Genomic DNA, 25,333 nt, shown 5'->3' with positions numbered 1-25,333 from the left:
AATTTGCCACTTCAAAAATAACAAAAAAAACCATGGCACTTTTCATTTTTGGTCTTTGCCAACATTTGTTCCTCGGTCATACTCACAAAATAAAGACAGCCTGGTTATCTGTGGCTCTGTGGAGACTATACCATCTGTTGCAGAAGTTCTTGTTCTTCTTTTTCACTGAAGATAGTCTTCATTACCTTTGCCATGCATTCATGTTCCTTGCCCTGCTACAGAATTAAGTTGAGACGGATTAGACTCCTCCCTAATGGTACTGTGCGATGGAAGAGAATCTGCTTGTACTTCGCAGCATGGAGGATTCCATTAATTCTGATCAGATCACCAACTCCATTTGCAGAAATGCAGTCCCAAACCTGCAATGAATCTCCACCGTGCTTCACTGTTGGCTACAGACACACATCTATGTAGCACTTTCTGTCTCTTCTACGGACAAGTTGCTTCCTGTTTGAACCAAAAATTTCAAATTATGACTCAGCAGTCCAGAGCCCCTGTTGCCATTGTTCAATACCCCAGTCCTTGTATTTTGCGCATAGGTGAGCGTTTCCACTTGCCTCTGCTTTGACCAGAGGAATGACTTCTTAAGCAGCAACTTCTCCATGAAGACCACTTCTGAAAAGATTTCTCCAGACTGCAGAGCAGCATACTTGGGTTTCAGTGGTTTCTGCGAGTTCAGAGTTGATAGCAGTGCTCGTCTTCTTCCAATTTAGAAGGGATGTCAGTTTAATGCATCTCTCATCTACTGCACTCAGTTTCCATGGCTGACCACTGCGCTTCCGGTTCTCAACCTTGCCCATTTCTCTGTGCTTCAGAAGAGCTTATACAGAACACATTGAAACTCCTGTCTAACAAGAAATTTCTGATTGGAAGAGAGCTTGCTGATGCAGGGTGACCAGCTTGTCTTGTTGCTATGCTCACTCTTGTTAAGATGTAAGAATTGATGATCTGAAGGTTAAACAACGCCCCATCTTTTAGTTTGGTTGCCCTTCGCCCAGTTGGATTCCTTCTACACCCATTTGTTTCAGTTATTATCTTTATTTAATCATGCACTGGGCTTTATACCTAGAAAGTAACCATGTTGCTTCAACGAAATACAAAAATCTCTCTGTAACATTTAATTTTTTGGAAAATGAATGCTTGGAAATCTAATACATTAGATTAAAAAAACTTCATTAAAAATTCAGTGTGCCTGAGACTTTTGCACAGTACTGTGTGCATACAGAAAAATACACACATATCCTGGGCATTGTTTGGAGCCTGCATAACTTTTCATCTTGCAATTTCTTAACTCTACCCACAAGGATTCTACATCTTCTGATCCTATGCCACTTTTCTAAGGAATTGATTTAATTTTTACCAACAGAGTCACCCTACTCTCTCTGGCCACCTGTCTGTCCTTTTAATACAAAGTGAATCCTTGGATGTTAAGCTCCCAACTAAGATCCTCTTTCAGCCATGATTCAGCAATGCCCATATCATACCTACATTCTCTAACTGCACTACAGGATCATCTACCTTATTCCATATACTGCATGCATTCAAATACAACACCTTCAGACCTGTATTCATCACCCTTTTCGATTCTGCCCCCATGTTACACTTTAATTCAACCAAATAACTGCAATTTTGCCCTATCACCTGCCCTTCCTCAGACTTTCTTCACACTGCATCTACTTGTGCCCCGTCCTCGACCTATCACTCCAGTTCCCATCGCCCGCAAAGATATTGGTCCCTCTCAGGTGCAGGTGTAATGTGTCTATTTTGTATGGGCCATACCTTCCCCAGAAGAGATCCCAATGATCCAGAAATCTGAAACCCTGTCCCATGCATCAATCTCAGCCACGTATTCATCTGCCAAATCATCATCATCTTGCCCTCACTGGTGTACCGCACAGGTAGAAATCAGAGATTACTACCCTAGAGGTCCTGGTTTTTCAGCATTCTACCCAACTTCCTATTTTCCCTCATCAGGACCTCCCCCTTTTCCTGCCTACGTGACTGGTATTAATATGTACCATACCATCTGGGCGTCTCTTTCATTTCCACAGAATTTCCTGCCTGCTCCTCTATGGAATCCCCTATCACTACTACATTCCTCTTCTCTCTCCTTCCCTCCCAAGCCAAAGAGCTCAGTGCTATGAGTCTCTCCCTCCCACCCCCACACACAATAGTATCAAAAGCAGTATACTTACTATTTGAGAGGAATGGCCACAGAGGTACTCTTAATCGGCTGCCTACCCTTTCCCTCTCCTGACAGTCACCCAGCTACCTGCCTCCTGCGGCTTAGGGGTGGCTACGTCCCTGTATCTCTTATCACCTCATTTTCCTATACAAGCCGAAGGGCATCCAGCTGTAGCTCCAGCTCTTTAACACAATTTTTCACCATATATTAAATTTAACCTGGTTAAAAGCAAGCAATGAAATCTACATAAGAGATAAAAACTAAGCAAATTTGACGTCAGACAACTGGTGATTAAACTGCTTTACACTGGATGCTGGAATCACCAAATAAAAAGATGAAATACCTAACAGGTAAAACAGCATCTATGACCAAATTAAGGCAATTGTTTCATTTAATAATTTGTCATCAAAACTCAATCTGGTAAATGGTTCAAAATACCAATTCTATTTCGCTCTCCACAGATTTAACCCTTCAGTCTCATCTGCCACCCCCAGCATTCTTTTGCTGTTATAACTCAGATTTCTCATGTTCATATTTAAAAGTTTCAAATAATGCGCTTTGTTATGAAAGCAAAAATGAAAGAGTAGCATATTCCACGTTCAGATGTCCTCCGCTTTTCGAACGTTCGCTTTATGAAACCTCACTGTTACGAAAGACCAACATTAGTTGCCTGTCTTTGCTAACAGAAGGTGTTTTCACTGTTACGAAAAAAGACAGCGCGCGAAAAAAGCAGCGCACGCCCCGAGCAGCCAAGCTCCTCCCCCGGATTCGGAACTGCATTCTAGCCGGCATTGCTTAAGCACATGCCTGTGAGCAACCATTTGCAAGATGAGTTCTAAGGTATTGGAAAAGCCTAAAGGAGCTCATATGGATGTTACACTTAGCATAAAACCAGACATAATTAAGCGTTTCGATCGTGGTGAACGAAGTAAGGACAAAGTGAGTTTGGCTTGTGGAAGTTGATGAAGATGATGTTGAAGAGGATTTGACATTCCATGACCAAGAACTGATAGATGAAAAGCTGATGCAATTGCAAGAGGAAAGGATAATCATCAAAACTCAATGCAGGAGCAAACGGACTGAAAGTGAAGTCGTCCAGAAACTGAATGTGAAGAAAATGACTTGCCTGCCCTGATGGAAACAGATGATGATGAGATGACACCCCAGTATCCCACCATCCCAACCTCCTGGCAGCGGACTGATACATTGCCGCGGAGAATGCAGCGGTAGCCAGGACGCACCCAGCACATCTTTCAAGAAAAAAGCCGAAATAAACAAGCTAATTGATTAGGTACCGCCTGGCACGTAAACGTCGGCCCAGATCAGAGATGATGCAATCGCCTCTGATCTGGGCCGACATTTATGTGCCGGGCGCCACCTAATCAATTAGCTTGTTTATTTCGGCTTTTTTCTTAAAGATGTGCTGGGTGCGTCCTGGCTACCGCTAGACCGCTTTCTTCACGGATCGGTATCGGTCGGCGGCCTGGAGGTTGGGGTCCACTGCACCATCCCAACCTTCAACGACTCAGCCTAACACACCTTCATCAGTGTGCTCGGCGCTGTCTTCCCAATTCCGGTAAGTGATACTACACTGTACATACGTTATTTCTACTTTATATAGGCTGTGTATTTTTATGTGTGATTTGGCAGCTTCATAGCTTAAAGGTTACTGGAGAGAGCGTTTCTGCCAAGAGCGCTTGCGTGAGATTTTGGCTGCGCTAGACAGTGCTTCAATGATTGCAGAAAAGTACTTCTACTTTATATAGGCTGTGTATTTATCATATCATTCCTGCTTTTACTATATATTACTGTTATTTTAGGTTTTGTGTGTTATTTGGCATGATTTGGTAGGTTTTTTTTGGGTCTGTGAACGCTCACAAATTTTTCCCATATAAATAAATGGTAATTGCTTCTTCGCTTTATGACATTCCAGCTTACAAACCGTTTCACAGGAACACTCTACCTTCGGATGGCGGGGGAAACCTGTATTGAAAAGTACAACAGTGTAATTTTAAGTTACAAAATTCAACAAAGCAACCAATGCCAATTACAAATGATTAGCACATACCAGGTTGACATACATTGGTAAGAAAAGGGATGATAGCCAGACTCAAGATAACAAGTTCTGGTAAAATTCACATTACTTTGAACAAGAGAAAGTTTAACCATTTATCTTCTACTTTGTTGTTAAATTCAATCTCAGGGAGTTTTGTGCTGCTTGTACTTCAACTACTCCAAGTTCCCTTGAAGTAACAATGGTGAGCTTGCTCCTTCAACCACTGCAAACTCTGATGACTATACTCCCTCAGAGCAACAGTTACCAAGTTTTCACTTCTGACTTAACAGAAATAGTAATAAATGAGGTTGCTGTGAGGTTGGTGGGAGAGAGTTCCAATATAGTTGCCACCCTTGTTTTTTTAAGACAAGAGAGACTACAGAAATTCTAGGTGAACTATCCAATAAGCTTTAGTAAACAGTTGTATTATAAATGGAGGTGGTTTTTGACGGTGAAAGGTGAAGCCATGAAAACTTAAAAATCGGTATAACATCAAAATGGACCGATTACACAATCAGAAGCAAATTAATTCAGTGTACTTGGAGTGATGGGTTAGAATCTGAACACTAGAGTTTTAGATGAGATCACGTTTATGGTGGTAAAAATCAGAAAGGGATATAAAGTATTGGAATCAACAGATGAGCTAATGTTGAACCAGAGTCAAACAATGTTCTGACTGAGAAGTTCAAGTTCCAACTCCAAGACCAAATATGAGTCCTAAGATTGCATGCAACCCAATTCCACACACACAAGTACAAGGGATGGAGCCAGTGACCAAAGATTGTAACAGAAACAAAACATTGGCTTTGCTTTCACAAATGCTCAGAGGGAATTTCTGTGCATTCAGTAAAGAATTTTAGACAAAAACTGTAACAAATCAATATAAATGCAAAGTTTAGAAAGAACAATAAAGCAGAGCCAGGGACCAGCTGTAGTACTTTTGAGCATAGTTGAGAAACAGAAATGTCATGGGAGCTGTCAGGAATTAAACACAAGTGAGAAGTAGGAATGATTCTATGAGGAATCTACAATTGGAGCACTAAGAATGAAAGAGGCAAGGGCAGGCAGTCCCACCCAGCAGGGTGGAACAGAATGGTCTGGGTAACCTTGATGCACACACATCACATGGGGCTAAGGACAAATAGTTCAGGACCTTCAAGGGTTATTTCAGTACTGTTGCAGGGATGCCATTGCAAGCAGTTTAATTCAAATATTACAGATGTGGGGTGGGTCAGTGTGGGAGAAATCACCACTCCTTTGGCAGGCAACAGGAAAACAGAGCTTGGAATATGGGAATGCAATGTAGTTAAAATATGCAGATATGGCTACAATAATCACTAATTCTGAAGATGTCTTTTGTACTCATCTACTCCTATTTGGTTAGTAGAACATTCAACTTCCCCATAAATCAAGATATTAGTGATTACCATCAAGTAAAAGCCAAACTGGACCAGCCAGTGTATAGGATGGGGCTGCATCTACCCATGTAAAGTAGCTCAACTACTAGTCACAAAAACTATTCATCTCAATCCTCAAAATGATGTTCGTAGATTGGCAGAATACCCCTTAGTTTCCTGTTATGGGCGCAGTGAAAAATAATATGAAAGAGGCTCAACACCAATATGGACTGATAATTTTTACTACTGTTCCAACCAATAGACTCACTTTCTCAACTTAATTGATGTAGAGCAAAATTTACAGAATGACTACAGAAACACACTGAGATTACTTGGGCATGGCATCTTTACCTGTAATCTCATCCACCCAGATTGACAGCATCACAGAATGACAACACCACAGGCCATGGAAACAAATCTGACTAACAGCATCAACTACAAACATTGCCTCTGCAGCCAGGTCTTTTAGTCAGCTAAATCAAATAGTATTCTTTAGGAATGATGAGTATCAAAACCAGCTATAATGCAGAAATTGTTAAGATACTATGTTACTATTTAGCTCTGTAGAATCATAATATCCTAAGACATTGGAGCAGTATTAGGCATCCAGTCCATCAAGTCTGCTCCACCATTCAATTAGGGCTGATTTATTATCCTTCTCAACTCCATTCTTCCGTTTTCTCCCTGTAACCTTTGACACCTTTACTAATTAAGAACTTATAAACCTCCACTTTAAACGTACCCAATGACTTAGCCTCCACACCCATCTGTGTAAATGAATTCCACAGATTCACTACCTTCTGGATCTAGAAACTCCTCCTCACTTCTGTTTCAAGGGACACTCTTCTATTCTGCAGTTGTACCCTCTGGTCCCAGACTCACTCACTATAGGAAACATCCTCTCCACATCCACTGTCTCGGCCTTTCAATATTCGATAGGTTTCAATGAGATACCCCTTTATTCTTCTGAACACCAGAGATCACAGGCCGAAAGCAATCAAACGCTCATGTTAACCCTGTCATGTCTGGGATCATTCCCATGAACCTCCTCTGGACCTTCTCCAATGTCAGCACAACCTTTCTTAGACAAGGGGTCCAAAACTGCCCACAATATTCCAAGTGTAGTCTAATGCCTTCTTAAGCCTCAGCATTATATCTTTGTTTTTATATTCTAGTCCTCTTGAAAAGAATGCAAACATTGTATTTGCCTTCCTTACCACTGACTCAATCTGCAGTTAACCTTCAGGGAATGGATTAACTAGAAAATTCACAAAGGCCATCATATGTAAATCCTAAAGAAATAAGCTATTGCTTATAGCATAGCTGGGCCTCATCAACCTCACAGACTAAGCACAGACCAAACTATACATGTGTGCAAATTAAAGTGTTCAATTTTTAAATCCCTTACTGGGTAAAATCATATTTTATGAAGGTGCTGAATAACTCAGTCAATTTACGATTATTTGCATCAGATAAAAAGTGTCTCAAAAGGAAGCAAAGAATCTCAAAAGCTTCCTTGTTGATACCACTTGTAATTCATGATACAAAGTCACAATAAGTTTGGTCTTTCACTCAATGCTTCAGTGTTACTTTTAAGTTTTACAAGTTTGATATGTTTGTTGTCACTGATATGACGTGAAATTTGTTGTTTTTGACAGCAGTACAGTACAAGACAAAAATTACAAGTTACAAAATAAATAATGTAAAACAGAATGAATTTCTGTTCGTGGACCATTCAGAAATCTGATGGGGGCGGTGGGAGGGGGAGGGCTGTTCTTACAGCATTCAGTGTGAATCTTCAGGCTCCTGTACCTCCTTCACAAAGGTCATAATGCAAAGAGAGCATGTCCCAATGGTAAGGGTCTTTAATGATGGGTGCTACCTTCTTGAGGCACTGCTTCAGTTGCAGGAAGGGTTGTGCCGATGATGGAGATAGTTGAGTCTACAACCCTCTGCAGCCTCTTTTGATCCTGTGCGTTGGAGCTTCCATACCAGGTGGTGATGGAACTCCAACAGAATGCTCTCCACCATACATCTGTAGAAACTTGAAAAAGCCCTTGGCGGTGCACCAAATCTCCTCAGACTCCTAGTGAAAGAAAGCCACTGGCAGGCCTTCTTCACGACTGCATCCACATATTGTGTCCAAGGTGTTCATGCTGTGGAAACTGAAGCTGCTCACAATTTCCACCACCATCTCAATGGGGGTCTGTCTGTTTGCCTGTGTGCGTGCACTCAATTTCCCCTTCCTGAATTCCACAATCAATTCCTGTCTTGCTAACATTGAGCACAAGGTTGTTGTTGTGACACCATTCAGCCAGTATGGTACCACATTAAGAGGCATCAATTTTTTTTTAAATGGTCACATACAAATCACAACACCAAATGGAAACAGCCAATTTACAAATATGATACAGGTAGCTTGAGACAAAAGTTATTTACTGAGAATATCCTACATTTCATATTTCTCTGGGTATAACATTTTCCCCAAGAAATAGAGTGTAGCCATGGTAAGGCTTATAGTATTTTTCAATGCCTTGGCAGATCCAGTCTGAATGCCAATATATCACCTCACTTAATGAATCAAATTTACCTCACTCAACAATTCAAATTTACCTCACTTATAATCCATTTTATAGGTAGGCCATGCTTGCCTTCATTGGATTAAACAATTTATTCACCTAACCAACCCCCCGCCCCCCACTGGCATTCCTCCTCAAAGAAACTTTTTAAATCCATGTTTGGGATCCTCAGTACCTGAGGATTCTGACCTTCTGATTTATGCAATTTCTAATTTAAAACTGAATTAGACTACTACCATAAGCATCACTTCAAAATTGGGCTTAATTACTCAGAGGTACTATCTGCTCAAAATATACAATGTCACATGGGACTATTGGCTAAAATGTGAGAGGTGCTTAGTAACTGCATAAGTTTTCATTTCACATCCTTTGTTTTAAAAGGCAGCACCAATAACAGATAAAGGAATTTCAATTAAAACAATGTGTAGAAAATTTTCTAACAAGATTCTAGTAATAATGAAAACACTTTGGACATTCCTATATCAAAAGAAATTGAACATTACATACAATGCAAAACATATTCATTGCAAACTTTACTCTTCAGCGACATTTCAAAATACTGATCTCTCGAAGACAATCCTTTGAAATGCTATATAACCCCCCAGAAAGAGAATAGTTTTTAAATGGCCACTAAAACAAGCAGAATCAGTCTTATGTAAAGCATTAGAACTAACAAGCGTCAATCAATTCCAACTGAACTGATTTGTAAATTGTTTAAAAATATCTTTGATGAGACGAATGTAACTGATGAATCACTGATTCCATCCTTCAAAATTGCAGGATTCCATGCAATAAAAACATTGTTCAATTTCTTATTCGCATTTATTTTCTCTGAGAAAACTGCAAAATGGTAACATTACTCAAGATTCTAAGATTTGATGGACAGCAGGCCAAAGACTGGGGATACACTGCACATCCAGCTATCATGTAGAGAAAATATAAACAAACTAATTCAAAAGTGACAGCAAACAAGTTTTCACCCACATAAGGACATTACAAAATAGATTCAAAATAAATTTTAAGCTGTTATTTACCCCTAGGGTTCATATTTTCTGTGGACTGTCACTTTAAAACGCTAGGAGAATGAGACTGACTTTTGGACACTGTTCAGGGGGGGAGGGGGTTATTTGATGGACAATCGATGTTATGGTTTCTCTGCAGCTTGTTTTGAATATACAAGGACACGCAGACGCACTAAGGTGTGAAGATACCACTATCCTTTTCAGGTGGGACTGAGGATCGATTGAGAGGAAACGATATATGATTATTAGTGCGTGAAAGAGCAACCCTGTGGAGTCTTCACCACACCTTAGTGCATCTGCGTGTCCTTGTATATTCAAGACAAGCTGCAGAGAAACCATAACAATGATTGTCCATCAAGTAACTCCATCTCTCTCTCCCCCTCTCCAGAGCAGCTTAGTGTCCAAAAGTCAGTCTCATTCTCCCAGCGTTTTAAAGTGACAGTCCACAGAAAATATGAACCCAAGGGGTACATAACAAAGCAAATTATAAAAAGAATGACAATAAGGCAAAACAACTAAACTACATTATCTGTACTTGCAGTTAAATAGCAAGCTCTTGTGAGTTGAAAATCAATTCTTGCAGCTCTCCATTGAATTGGGTGGAAAATTACATGATATATTTGAAAGATTTGCAAATGAAGTATTGTCTCAAGAATGGCTGCTCATAATCAAAAATGTAACAGAATAGAATGGTGGAATGATGCAAATTAATTTTTATTTACTCTGATGCACAACAGAATTATTTGAAACAAAGATGATGCTATAATATAACTTCGCATATACAAAGTGGATATTGAAGAATATGAAAACAAAAGATACTGCAAACATCAACTGAATTCCTTTGCATCCATGTTTAGAATCCTTTGTAAATGGACAAGATACCAGCTGTTCTTTAGTTTAAGGTTCATCTCGATAATATTCTATTTTCTTATTGAAACATCTCAGTCCATAAGCATGATCCCAAGCTACCAAAAGCATTTTGTTTAATTACCCATTCCCTTTCTGGCCCATGTTGTGCTATCTGCACAAGCTCATCTAAATGCATTTTAAGATAAACAATATAATAACTTTCCCAATCCATTACCAATTTAAGCAATCTCCGATATGCTTTCACTATTCCCATCTACAACTCAACCAACTCTACCTTTTCTTCTTTGCTTACTTCATTACCACTTCAAATGCCCTACCTCATTGGCAATTTCTCATGAAATTCTCATCTTCCAAAAGGTTGTTAATCAGAAATTTGCTTTACAAAGACATTGTCTCACCATCTTCGAGCTCTTAAAGAATCAGTTTCACCCTCTCATTTTATCTGATAGGTTACTAAAGTATTACTTGGATCATTTTTACAAACACTACTGATGAATGTATAATTTATACCACACAAATTACCTGAAACAATTTCAGCCAACTCACCACTTCAGTGACAAATCCGAACAAAGTCTTACAGATACACAGTTAAACACCACAGATATTCTTTCATAATACATCAGATGCTACAAATACTTAGTGGGATGAGGACCTTCCATGGAGACTGTAAACGATGACCTCTTACTGCTGAGTTCTCTTTTTCTCTCCACAAACACTACCTGACGCCTTGCCCATGATTCCAGCATTTTCTTTTGTTTTCAGATTACTAGCACTTGCAGTATTTTACTTTCTGTATTTTGCAGACTTCGATCACCTTAACAAGATTGTAGTTGCTGTTAATGAGGTATAGATGAAAAATGGTCAGCCCAAGAAACTCAAGATCCGAGGTTTACAGTAGAGAACAATAGAAGAGTAACAGTGATCCAAGTAAAAGAAACATTTTAAGGAGAGGAAGTAACTGGAGATAAACAAGCAATGATTAGAAGTTAGAAATTACAAAGAATTTGGCAATAAGATTTTGGGATCCATCCCTAGAATATCAATTTAGAAATTACTACAACAGGAGTTGCTTGTAAACACCTGAGAACAACTGAGATGTGGTAGAATGTATAAATGCCGTGATTAAACAAATGTACTGCGGAGGCAAAGAGGCCTTAAACTTCAAATAAATTAAGAAAAGATTCTCACACAGTAGAAAACAAAATCAAATCATTCAGCACAGTTTTCTGTCACTGGAAACATGAAATTCAACAGAGTAACAACTAAATAAGCCAAATTAAGTTTACAGCCCAAGAGTTTGGGAACACTCATTTTATAGCAATTTTAATATAATCAACTTGAATATCCAAGGGAGAAAAGGCAAATAGACAAAAGATTTTTTGTTGCTTTGAAGTGTGCCCATGTTGAATTGGGTCAATCTTCTAACAGGTTAAAAATAGGGGAATGTATAGTGGGAACCCATTCATAAATATTTCAGTAAGGTCACCCTCATTCTATTAGAACCTGCTAAGTAATTCTTCTGGACCATCTCCAATGCTCATCTATCCTTTCCCAAAAAAGGGGGCCAAAACTGTGCAAAATATCCAAGTTTTTCAATGACAAAGAAGTTTCATACTAAAATTACAGACTGAAATATGAAAGAAGATGCAAAGTGATCTTTACCAATTAAGATGGAAAAACAGTTAGCGAATATAAAATCACACATTTTTACAATATAAAGAGATTTTTTTGTATGTGAAAAGATGGAAGCAGAGATCCAATGTTAAGTTCATTGATATTTTAATGTAATGAAATAAAAAATTAATCAAAAGGATTAAGGGGAAGTGACCTTATATACGAAGGACTAGAAAACAATGAAGTAGGTTTTACTGCAGCTACTTAAAGCTTTACCTGTATTCACCTGTACTCAATGTAACCCTCGTCTCAATTTATGAAACAATGAAGTTTTTGAAGGCAGATGTTGATTATCGGCATAATTTCTGGACTCCAAGACTCAAGATATTAAGATAAATTACACAAGTGGAACTCTGATCCCATGGAATTCAAAAATTGGGAATCTGATTGATTTTAAAGATATTAAAGAAACTATTCATGTTGGTGAGGCACTTCCCAAGCATTAGTCAGGCTTTTAGGTACAAGGTTTGGAAGACTTTTTTAAAAAAAAGTAAAAGAATGATAGGAGTTTTCTCAACTTTTGCACAAACAATGAATGACTATATGAATTATTCAGTTTAAATCTAAGATCCACAGATTTCTGTTAACCAAAAGGTGTGAACAAAGCATGCTCAGAAATGCTTTGTTACTATCAAATACTGTTTTCTTGAATGGACATCAGCTCATGAAACTAAAGTTTTGTGCTGGCAAGATTTCAAGAATGGTACCAATTTATTTGTCCAAGTTAAAAGAATTTGTGCCAGAAGGGTTGGAATATACTTAATGTGATCTGAAAATGTACACATCTATAAATCAATTCTAAAGAGAACATGAAGTTTAGTGATACAATTAGACTGAAAACAATACCTGCTGCTTCTAGCAAGGCTTCCAATCTCGCCTGTGTTTCTGGATCGACTGTTCGTAGATCTGTTCCATCTGCAGCACTTGACAACAATAATTCAGAGGCTGTTTTAAGCATTGGATTATCCAGATCTTCCTGGTCCAGAATAAACGACTCAACCTGAAAAAGTTAAAATCCCAAGTTAAAGATAAAAATTAATCATTTCCTTTCTCTGTACCTAAATTTGCCTCTTTAAAGAGATATTGGTAGGAAGTTGAAAACGAAAAAGATACCAAAGTGACAAAAGATAAACATCTTAAATAGAAAAGTACAGCTAAACAGCAAGGTGACCAAACGAAAAGTTGCATGATATATTCTAAACCTTGCATCTAATTTGGTCCTGAATAATTATGACAGTGTTTAATCAAATATTATTTGCAAGTTCAATCTGTGCTTTTAAAAAAATTGCTGTGATCTGGTTGCTCTGCATGCTTAGTCAAAGAGGAGCAACGTCTTTTGAAATGTTAAACTGAAAACTGTATTGATATACCAACCATAATTCACAACTTCTTCCACCATAACTCCAACATTTCTTTGAAATGTACAACACTGGACTGGCACAAAGGTAGCAATGCTTTAACTGTCAGTGCTTCAACAACCAATTGCTTACCAGTGATCAGGTATTGCTATTTTATATAGAATTCAATAGAATGGAACCATTTTATTCAACTTGAGGGAAAATGTGAAAGCAGTATACAGGGATACAGTCTACTAGTACACTGCAAAACAAATTCAAAAGCTAGCAAATAAAAATGTCAAACAGACAACATAGTCAAACACAGAATGTCACAGGGAATGAGAAAAAGATAGCTGCAAACACTGTGACCCTGTAACCTCTTGTCAGGCTTCCAGCCGGGTACAGGTATTGATTATAACCAAGGTATCAATGACCAGCTCCGCCATCTTCTTCAGGGATGATGCCTGGCTATGTCTAGTCCAGTGGTATTTATACCCCAGTAGTCCATCCCTTTTGATTGGAAACCTGATTTGATGAGGACTAACCACTCTCCCACCTCGTTTACAATTGAATTCCAGTTCTTACTTGGAGCATGGCCTTCGTCTTTTCTAAAATTCCTTTCCAACTGCTTTGTTTTAATGGCTTCCTTCAACAGGCAGCCCCAAAAGCCATTGGTGCTACACAGTAGTCAATCCTATGGCCATTGTGAATGCAGAAAATCCAGAAAACCCAGAAAACCTAACAAGGAGGAACCCATTGTTACTGCCCGTCTTCCCTACATTTCCACGGTCTCCAATAAATACCAGATTAATACAGTCCACGAGCCCGTAAAGAAGCTCAATTCACAGCTTATGCAGGTCAAAGATGACCTAGGACATAAGGATTCCCTGTGAATGTGGAGCAGCACATAATCGGCGAAATGGGATGCAATGTGGAAACCTGCATCAAGGAGCACAGGAGGTGTATCATATGGGTTACCCGGAGAAATCGGCGGTAGAACAACACTGCACTTGCAATAACCACATGGATTGACTTCCATGGAATAAAACTACAGTGCCATGCCAATGGCTTTGGGACCACCTGGTAAAGGAAACCATGGAAATAAAACTAGAGCAAAAGAATTTTAACAAAGATGAAAAGTCTTGCTCTAAGTAAGAACCGAAATTCCACTGTAAACAAGGTGGGAGAACAGAAACCTGAACAGATGAAAACTAACCAATCAGGAAGGATGGAATAAGAGGGTATAAATACCGCTGGACTACCTAGACATCATCCCTGAAGAAAATGGGAGAGTTTGTCATTGAAACATCGATTATAATCGATAACTGCATCCAGCTAGAAGTCTGAGAAGAGTTTATTTGTCATATATGCTGGGAAAGTACACGATCCTTTTTCATTGTGACTCTAGTTTATTCCATGAATAATGAATTTAGATTCAGTCCACCCAAACATTTGGTTAGAAGGGTGCAGAGAATGAGATAACTTTGTTTAAAAGGGTGCTACATTCTCCTAGCATATTTAATCTTCAACTTGTACATCTGTTTAGTTATGAGATATATTCCTTGCCAAGATTTTCAGACACTTCTGACAGCTAGATACAATATCTGAAATTAATACAACTCTAGATAATTTGCAACAAAGTAAATCATAGTCAGTATGAATGGCTAAGCATTGATCCACAAAAAAAAAAGCACAAAATTAGTATCACTACTCCTTGCAATAGCCCCTGGGTAAAAGCACTGCACTGTGCTAGCCATACAAACCTGAAGATCCATTTCCTGGATGAAAAGAGTTCGCTGATCTCAGCTGAAGCAGCAGTTAGAATACTACATTTGGTCTCAATAGAAAGAGAAATATCATCCAGGATTCCCACTCCTGATTGCTATCCAGTAACTCCAGCTGGTAAACGTGAATGTCAACATCTGTTGAGAACAGGATAAGGCTCAGCTATAAGCAATCATAAAGCTTCCTGACACTTTAGGTTCACATATTGCTGAGGTGGTTAGTATTTGTAGAACTTTTCAGGGGTAGGTAAAAACAGTGCTTCTGCCATGCCACAATGATAGATCTTAATAAAGGTTTCTCTTAAATCACCCCCGCTCTAAATTATTTGCTTCTACTTCAGACTACTTTTTAAAGTAAGATTTTTCTTGATGGCAAATGGTTAAGGGAGCTACAAATTTAGAGCTAAAGGCAGAGGCTTCATTCCAATTTTTTTCCTTATTCACTGTAGTTTCTCCAACGTTCCTGAACTACATTACAGCTCCTATTGTTAATTTTCATAAGCTATCTATTTCTAACCATACCAACTTGTGGAGATTATATCTTTTATGACACTCACTGAATAAGTGGATGTTTCAAGTATACTGACAGTCATATACAAATTAGCAACGTAAAGTACCTTCAGTATTTCAAATCCATCCCCATCACAGAGCCCAAGTTAACAGTGGATCATTGTGTACACAAAATTACTCTCACGATAGCAGATGCACAGAATTTGGAATGGTAAACTTAATACACTAAGTAAATTTAATACATTACAGATGTTATATTCATCAAGCCCAAGCCAAGTTATTCTTGATAAGATTCTGGAGGAAGAAAACTCAAATCAAAACTCAGAAAAAAGCTCAATTTTATGCCTTCCCTGGGCATAAAAACACAAGATTGCATTTTTCTTGGAATCAAAAGACTACATCAATGTGAAACAATAAAGAAAACAGGCCATTATCAGTTCTCAACTGAAATGCAAAATATGCTCAATATAAGCTCAAGTACTTCACCATCTTTGCAAATCAAACTTCAAGGGAAATTAAGCTGCAGAGACCATGAAGATATTTTCACCTTGGAGAAGACTACCATTCAATTAAGAAAATTATTCACAAGATGCACAAGGGAAAAAAAATGGAAAATATTCATCTCAGGAGATCTCCAAAATGCTGGTTAAAAAATTATATTTACTGTTGCACTGTCTTCGGTTCCTCAATGAACTAATCTACTACACAATGTGCAAATATGTTAAAACATAAGCAACTGCAAAGGAAAACAGAAACCTTTTTTAAAAATCAATCACTGTCAACAAGTCAACATCAGTTGGGTTACTGTACATTTAAATGAAGCTAATTTCATCCCATTGTTTCAGGGAAATTAATAGCATGCTACACTTTAAAACATGACTTGCAACACTGTCTGTTTAATAAAGGCCTCTTGCAAAAAAATAAACTGATCAAGAAATGTGCAACATCAAAAATACAGTAACAGGATTATATGCATGTTAAACTAGCATGTCAGAAACAGAATTATGCACTGCCAAAATGAAATAAATCAAAACTTTCAATCCTGTTATATGCAGGTGTGACAAGTGATTAATTAAACCAGAAGCATGAGGCAGCTCCATTAAGCATTAGCAAGTCATAGAAAAGTCAAGGACCATCAAGCAATGGCCAATAATAAACCATATTTTAATCTTCAGAAGTTTCAATTACCTTGGCCTCTCAGGATCCTCATCATCTCAGACACAAGTCGTCAGCCTACATAACTAACTCATTTTATCAAGAAAGGCTCTGACTTGATGACATCCTCAGTGCATGTACAGCAACACAAACAAAATTCTGAAGGAACTCAGCAGGTCAGATAGCATCAATGGAGTGGAATAAGCAGTTGACATTTCAGGCAAAGAGCTCTCATCAAGACTGGAAAGGAAGGGGAAAGAAATCAGAACAACAAGGTGGGGGAAGCTGGCAATAATAGGTGAAACCAGGTGAGGGAGAAAAGTGGGTGGGTGGGGGAAGGAGTGTGAATTGAGAAGTTGGGAGGTGATAGGTGGAAGATGTAGCTGCGCAGGTTGACACTGGTTAAGAAGGCATACGGTGTACTGGCCTTCATTAATCATGGAATTGAATTTAGGAGCCAAGAGGTAATGTTGCAGCTACATAGGACCCTGGTCAGACCCCACTTAGAGTACTGTGCTCACTTCTGGTCGCCTCATTACAGGAAGCATGTGGAAGCCATAGAAAGAGTGCAGAGGAGATTTACAAGGATGTTGCCAGGACTGGGGACGATGCCTTATGAAAACAGGTTGAGTGAACTCAGCCTTTTCTCTTTGGAGTGACAGAGGATGAGAGGTTACCTGATACAGGTGTATAAGATGATGAAAGGCATTGATCGTGTGGATAGTCGGAGGCTTTTTCCCCAGGGCTGAAACAGTTGCCACAAGAAGACACAGGTTTAAGGTGTTGGGGAGTAGGTACAGAGGTGATGTCAGGGGTAAGTTTTTTTTAATCAGAGTGGTCAGTGCGTGCAATGGGCTGCCGGCAATGGTGGTGGAGGCGGACACGATAGGGTCTTTCAAGAGATTTTTCGAAGGTACACAGAGCCTGTAAAAGTAGAGGGCTATAGGGAAGTCTAGTAATTTCAAAGGTAGGGACATGTTCAGCACAACTTTGTGGGCTGAAGGGCGTGTATTGTTCTTTAGGGTTTCTATGTACAGGGCTGATGGAGGAGGAATCTGACAGGAGAGGAGAGTAGACCATGGAAGAAAGGGAAGGAGGGCGGCACCAGGAGGAGATGGGCAGATGGAAGAAGTAAAGTGGTAAGAGGGAGCTAGAATGGGGAACAGGAAGAGAGAGAGTGGGGAGAGGGGAGGAGAGAGAAGAGATGGGTTTACACTCCAGAGCTCACCAAATCTCTAGCTAACCACTTCTAGCACTGTTGAAAGACCATCTCAGAAACTATCAAAGAATAAGAAATCATCTAGATGTGTAGTGCAATAATGTTTTGCTTGCATTATCAGCTGAATTTCAATTGCCAAGTCAAGGGATCACTGACGGTGCGGTCAATTACCACTAACACAATTAAATCTATCAGGACCACTCACCGCTGGACACTGTTACAGTATTCGTTCAAGGACAAAAGACCAAATTTAAAAACAATCAGAGCCTTCCTGTCATTCCATCCAAATTAGTGTTAAAACTATTAGAAATATTCACTGTTTCTAAATGAATAATAAATGATATATTAAGTTAATGGAATACTATAAGAAAGTTAACTTGAAAGTTCTCATTATACTTCATTCTAAAAATTTAAGATATACGTGGCTTCTCAATACTACATAGCCTACTTGACTGCACCCTAACCATAATTCTAAGTGTTTCTTCCTTCCACCAGAGGACCACGTCTCATTGTATACAATATTTAAAATGCACTGCAATTATTCACCTGGGCTATTCTTGACAGATTAGCATTAAACTCCAACATGAAGGAAGAAAAGGGCATTAAATACATAGACTTAAAGATTCATATCCAACTTGCACCACCCTGACCTAGAAAAATATTGCTACTCCATTTGTGAATCTTTCATGTAATTATACATGAGGTACTGCTAGTGGTAGTACCCTCACTAAGGCTGTGGCACAGTATTGCTAATGATGCATCAGGAATGGCCACTAAGTGCTGGCCCTGACAACAACAACCAGATGCTAAAAACTGAATTGTAAAAAATATAGCAATTGTACAGTGGTGAGTCATCAAATCTCTTCTCCTGTAACACAATAAAAGGCATGGTACAAACAAGAATTACTGCTTTTAAGATGCTTAAGCATTTGAAACACTAACTGTTAAGCACTAAACAGAGTTAACCCAGCTAATAGGCTATGTTCCAGCTTTCAATTCCAACTGTCCTTGACCTCATCACTTTCACCTACAGTACGTTTTCAATTAGATTCACACCAGAGGTGGTAAATCAGAAACTGAGAGAATAAACATACAAAGGGTAGATTGGACAAATGAAAGAGGAAGGGGAGAAGAAAAAGGAGGGATTTGATCAACTTAAAAAGGTACAGCCAAAACACCTAAACTGCCATCACACAAAGGAAGATGATAAATTTTGAACTTTACTATGACCTTCAATGCCCCACAGGAAAACTGAAAAAGGAAATCGATGATCTTAGACTTAACACAAAGCTACTGTCTCTAGAGTAGCAGTGATCCGTGTTCTTTTGGGAGCTTTTATGGGCTGGACAATCTACTGTAGAAATTTCAAGGCAGGAAAAGTGCCACCACCATTGCAGACAAGAGACTGCATAATGCTGGAATCTGAATCAATAAACCATCTGCTGGAGGAACTCATCAGGTCAGCAGCTCTGTGGGTCAACACTTCCTTTTCTCCCACTGAAAGGTGCTCAACCCACTGAATTCCTCTAGCAGACTGTTTATTGCTACCAATATTGTGTCCGCAAACTACCTCAAATTCATTGGAAGTTTAATTGAGCCAATATCAGTCAGTGTCCTCTGAAAGACCAACATCGCACCCACCTCCCATATTGAAGCCCTAGCCAAGTTGAGCAGGTCACACTATTCTCATATTCCAGACTTCTGAAATAGAGAAGATAATAGCAAGCTCTGTCATGACATTGAGAGGGATGAAAAGATTCAAAGAAGTGCTCAAAGCCTCCAAAGAAATTCATTATTTCCACTGACTCCATGGAACTGTCGGCCCATTGGCACCAAAGAAGCAGCACACAGGCAGCCCAGTAGAACACCGAACAAATTGCACCCCTACCCATCCCAACAGCAATCACAAGACCGTGGGAAATCCCACCTATGGGTGAATTTATGGCTCCCAGATTGGCCTCCTAAGCCATCTCAGAAACCACCAACAGACCATCTGAGAAGTTCAAGGTTGAAAGGCTGCAGGAAAAAGGGAGAAAAAAGCCATTAGGAGCAAAAGGGAAGGAGGGAGCAGAGAGAAATGATGTTACTATTACAATACTAGGAGCAGTGACACAAACCCATCCTACTTGCAGTATTTCACAATTCATCTTTTTCTCATTGCAAATTAGTATATTTGCTGATAAATGATCTGCACCTTCCATGCACCTCTATTTTTTAATTGGAGGCTGTTAATAATTCAAGAAAGGGTGCACACTTTGGAGCTTGAGATAGACAAAAACCAAAGACTCATATGGTATGAAAGTTAGATGATTTTAATTTTCCAACAGTTCACTCAAATTGGAACACATGGTCACGAAATTTGAAGTTATTGTAATATATATAGTAAAAGGGACAGAATGACTACAACTCCTGTATCCAGTTATTACAGAATATTTGTTTTTAAGCCATCAATAAATTCTTTACAGGTATTAAGCTAAAGTTGTGCCTCTGATAAATATAACCTACTCAGCATTGCCTCAGAATAGATTTATCATAGCACTCTCAATACTCAAGACTGCACATTCCCAAGTACGTTTGCCCTTGTACTTTATAATAGCCATACCAAAGTTATGCCAGAAATCTGTTGCAAAACCATACCCTCCCCAATTGTATGCTACTGTGCTGCTCTCCCCACTGTTGCTCCTGTTGCAGTGAATCATGCCCACATAGTTCTGCTTGGAAAGCTGTCTGAGCACTGATGGGTAGTTGCAGCAAGGGGCAATGATGGACTGGTTTTAAATATGTTCCAAGGTTACACTTCGGCCACCATAATACTCATATAAACACAAGAAATTCTACAGATTCTGGAAATCCAAAGCAACACACACAAAAGGCTGGAGGAACTCAACAGGCTAGGCAACGGCCAAAGAAATTAATCAACAGTTGACATTTTGGGGAGAGACCCTTCTTCAGGACTGGAAAAGAAGGAAGAAGACACTAAAATAAAAAGGTGGAGGGAAGGGGAAGGAGGCTAGCTACAAGTGTCCCCCGCTTTTCAAACGTTCGCTTTACGAAACCTCGCTGTTACGAAAGACCTACATTAGTTACCTGTTTTCGCTAACAGAAGAGGTTTTCACTGTTATGAAAAAAGCAGCGCGTGCCCCGAGTAGCTGCTCCTCCTCCAGATTTGGAACTGCATTCTAGCTGGCATTGCTTAAACACGTGTCTGTGAGCAGCCGCTTGCAAGATGAGTTCTAAGGTATGAGAAAAGCCTAAAACTCATAAGGGTGTTGCACTTAGCATAAAACTAGACATAATTAAGCGTTTCAATCGTGGTGAATGAAGTAAGGATAAAGTGAGTTGGGCTTGTGGAAGATGACGAAGATGATGTTGAAGAGGTTTGGCATCTCATGACCAAGAACTGATAGATGAAGAGCTGATGCAATTGGAAGAGGAAAGGATAACAATCAAAACCGAATGCAGGAGCGAATGGACCGAAAGTGAAGTCGTCCAAGAACTGAACGTGAAGCAACTGCGTGAGATTTTCGCTGCAATGATAAAGTACTACTTTAATTTTGGAAGGGTACATCAGTTTAGGGCATATTTGCATGATGGTTTACAAAGAACTGTATGATAGAAAAATGTGCGAGGCTAGCAGTCAAGAATACTGTTGTTTTTCAAGCCTTCCACATCAGCCACAGCAGACGATGAACCGCGACCTTCAACATCGAGGCAGGCAGACATAGAAGATGACCTGCCTCCCCTGATCAGCGATGAGATGACACCCCCATATCCTACCACCCCAGTCATCCCAACCTCCGGGCCGCGGACAGATACCGATTCGCGGAGAATGCAGCAGTAACTGGGAGGCATCCAGCATGTCTTTAAGAAAAAAGCCGAAATAAACAAGCTAATTAATTACGTGCCGGGGCAGCACCTAATTAATTAGCTTGTTTATTTCGGCTTTTTTCTTAAAGACGTGCTGGACGAGTCCCGGCTGCCGCTGTACCCCTGCATGCTTCACGGATCGGTATTAGGCGGCGGCCCGGAGGGTGGGGCCCACTACACCACCCCAACCTCCGAAGACTGAGCCTAACACACCATCATCAGTGTGCTTGATGTCTTCCTGATTCCGGTAAGTGAAACTACACTGTACATACATTATTTCTACTTTATATAGGCTGTGTATTTTTAGGTGTTATTTAGTATGATTTGGCAGCTTCATAGCTTATAGGTTACTGGAGAAGAGTGTTTTTGCCAACAGCGCTTGCGTGAGATTTTCTGCCGAGAGCGCTTGCGCCGTGTTTCTGCCGAGAGCACTTGCGTGAGATTTTCGCTACGGAGAACAATCGTTGTAGAGAAGTATTTCCAATTTATATAGGCTGTGTATTTATCATATCATTCCTGCTTTTACTATATGTTACTGTTATTTTAGGTTTTGTGTGTTATTTGGCATGATTTGGTAGGTTATTTTTGGGTCTGCGAATGCTCACAAGTTTTTCCCCCATATAAATAAATGGTAATTGCTTCTTCGCTTTACAATATTCTGGCTTATGAACAGTTTCATAGGAACGCTCTACCTTTGGATGGCGGGGGAAACCTGTATATGACAGGTGAAGCCAGGACCGTGGGAAAGGTAATTTCTTTTAACTGGAAGGAGAAATCGACATTCATGTCATCAGGTTGGAGGCTACCCAAACAGAAAACAACGCGATGCTCCTTCACTGAGGGTGGCTTCAGTGTGACACAAGAGGAGGCCATGGACAGACATATTGGAACAGGAATGGGGATGGGGATTAGAATTCAAATGATGGACCACTGGAAAGTTCCGCTCTTAGTGGATGGAGCAGAGGTGCTCGATTAAGCTGCTCTTCAAATTACAACTGGCTTCACCGATGTAGAGGCTGCCACATCAGGAGCACCAGATACAACAGATGACTTCAGCAGATTCACATGTGAAGTGTTGCCTCACCTGGAAGGACTGTTTGGTGTCCTGAATGGGGGTGAATGGACAGGTGTAGCACTTTGGCCACTTACAGGGATAAGTGCCGGGACAGATTTAATGGGGAGAGATGAATAGACAAGGGAGTCACAGAGGGAACAATCCTTATGGAAAGCAGAATGTGGTACGGGGGGGGGGGTGGAGGTGGAGGTAAAGATGTGTTTGGTGGAAGGATCCCTTTGGAGATGGCAGCAGCTCATGGGTGTTAGACAAGGACAAGAGGCATTGCCCCATGTTCCTCTTGTCTTTACCCATCAACCCATGAGCCTCCATATCTAGCAAATCTGTAGTTTACCAGAAAAGCCATAACTAAAGAACAGGAGACTCTGTGGAAAGAGCACAGAAGGCCCAACAACAGGCCAACAGCCATATTGTGCACTGGTTCCTCAGCATTGTCAAAGGCCTAGTCAAACATAAGGTCACACTACAAGGCAGCAAACTTTGAGGGCAAGATGCAGTCAGTGCCTATTTTAGTATATACTTGAAAGACCTCCTTAACTGCAACTCTACAGCACAGTGAAGCAGAAGTTAACACTATTGCCTCACAGCTCCAGGGACCTTGGAATGGCTCCAACAACCAAGTTCATTTATTGGGAGCACACAGTACACTAATGTGATCAGCAAGAGCATACCAACTCACAAACCTCCCAACTTCATCAGGCACCTCCTACCCTTGGATTGTCACCTTGTTGTGGTGGAGAAAGAGGCTTGTGAGTTCCTGAAAAGGCAACGTCATCTGGAGTTTAGCTCTTGGTAGGGTCACCCATGGCAGTAAGGTCAAGGGGGGAGGTTGCACATGAAAAGCAATGCAACCAAGACCTCAATGGTGGAACTGGCGGAAGATGATGACAGCTCCCAACAGCAGTGAAGGGTCCCCAGTCACCTTACATCCTATGCCACTGAACCCTGACCCCAATTTGTCAAGGACATGTGGTGGCTTCCCATGCAGCAGCCTCCCCACATTAAGCAAAGTCATGCTCAAGCATTCTCCATTAAGAGATTAACCCTTCAGAAGAACATGATACTCATTTCGAGTGATCGCATGAATGCATCTACGAAGGTATCTGTAGTTACTATCTTAACCTCGTCAGTCATCTTAGAATGGATACAAATCATCCTTAATCAAGGGACTGCCTAAAAAAGGAGGATCCTAGTGAGACCGTGCCTAGAATACTGAAGATAGACTGCACTCCCTATCGAAAACAGTACACTCATTACGAACCAAATGCAAGGAAGATTCATCAGGTTGATTCTTAGGATGAGGTTATGATCTCTCAAGGAAAGAAATTAAATTAAGGGATAAGCTTTCTCCTCCTGGTGTGCCTAGAACAAGGAGTTGCAATATTAAAGTAAGGTGTCAGCCAATCAGGAAGGAAATATGAACTTTCTTTACTCGGGAGCTGGAAAGGATTCCAAAGTTTCAAGATAGTTGTAGAGCTAACTCACTAAGTACATTCAAAGAATGTATTTTATTCACTGGATAAGAGGTTAGTGCTGAAGAGTGGTAACAAGGTACAGATGTACAGGAATTCTTCCCTTACCAAACCAAGTTCAAATCACTTTGAAACTAGAGGATGGAATGAAACTGAATACTCACACACAATGTACATGCACAACAATAGATCAGAAAATTGGCAATCCGCAATTCAATTCACTGAACTCTCAAGGTAAACAGGTGAAAAATCAAGTAAAGCAATGCAATATTAGTGAAATGTAGAATCAGAAACTTAACATTACCATAAAAAAATTAAATACATTGAAATGAAAACAAGTTTGAAGTGAGTCTTCACGTATTGTTTAGATATCACCTAGTTTATAACCAAGCTATCCAGATAAAGAAGGTTCCAGGCTTGATATCAATCTGGACTAATTAAAGGAGGACTACAGGTGTTTCAATTGGCTTTAGTATTATTAAGAACCCACACATCCATTAAGCACCCTCTTCGACTTTCTACCATCAGGCAGGAGACCACAATGCATTAAAAACAAGAGTAGTCAGAATGAGAAAGCTTCCTCCCCCAGGCCACTAGGTTTCTGAACTCCCTGCTGCATCACGTTCAAAGTGTTATTGGTTAATGTGTTCCATACCTTACATTATTTAATATTAATGCAGTTTAGTTTATTTTTGTGTAGTTCATCTGTGGATTTTATTCTTACCTTCACAAGTTATGTGTTATATGACCTGCTGTGATTTACACCATGATTTGAAGAACATTGTCTCATTTTTAAATACATTATATGGTTATATACATGTATAGTTAAATGACAATAAATTTAACTTGACTTGCATATATTTGTCAGGAATGACCAATATTATTCATTCCTTTTGCTGATTCGTTAGCCACCACTGACAAATGTGCATATGCAAACTATGCTAAGATGCTCAATCACAATTTGTTTACAACTTGACAAGGACAAAGTACTTATGCACTTAATATTGCAGAAAGCCTGCAAGTGCAAGGGCAAAATTAAAATAGAAATAAAAGCAATGAGTGAAATAAAAGAAACCAGCAAATAAAATTAAGGACATTCAAAAAATATCTGCACACAAAGCAAGACAACAA

The 25,333-nt window shown here is 39.7% G+C and overlaps 1 protein-coding gene across 8 annotated transcripts in view; it reads right to left on the bottom strand.

Annotated features, from left to right (window-relative positions):
* The window catches only part of ankhd1 (ankyrin repeat and KH domain containing 1), a 149,363-nt gene that overhangs the window by 101,116 nt on the left and 22,914 nt on the right, over positions 1-25,333 (bottom strand). For 7 of the 8 annotated variants that reach the window (XM_072263815.1, XM_072263817.1, XM_072263814.1 and 4 more), the window contains exon 2: positions 12,630-12,783. In XM_072263815.1, coding sequence (XP_072119916.1) covers positions 12,630-12,783 — 154 coding nt within the window. Of the gene's footprint in view, positions 1-12,629; positions 12,784-14,883; positions 15,043-25,333 lie in introns of all 8 variants that reach the window. The other variant, XM_072263818.1, reaches the window with a different exon arrangement.

Source organism: Mobula birostris, chromosome 7, assembly GCF_030028105.1.
Source record: "Mobula birostris isolate sMobBir1 chromosome 7, sMobBir1.hap1, whole genome shotgun sequence".
Lineage (NCBI taxonomy): Eukaryota > Metazoa > Chordata > Chondrichthyes > Myliobatiformes > Myliobatidae > Mobula > Mobula birostris.
The sequence above is the reverse complement of the archived record's forward strand: the minus strand, read 5'-3'. Positions and strand labels throughout refer to the sequence as shown.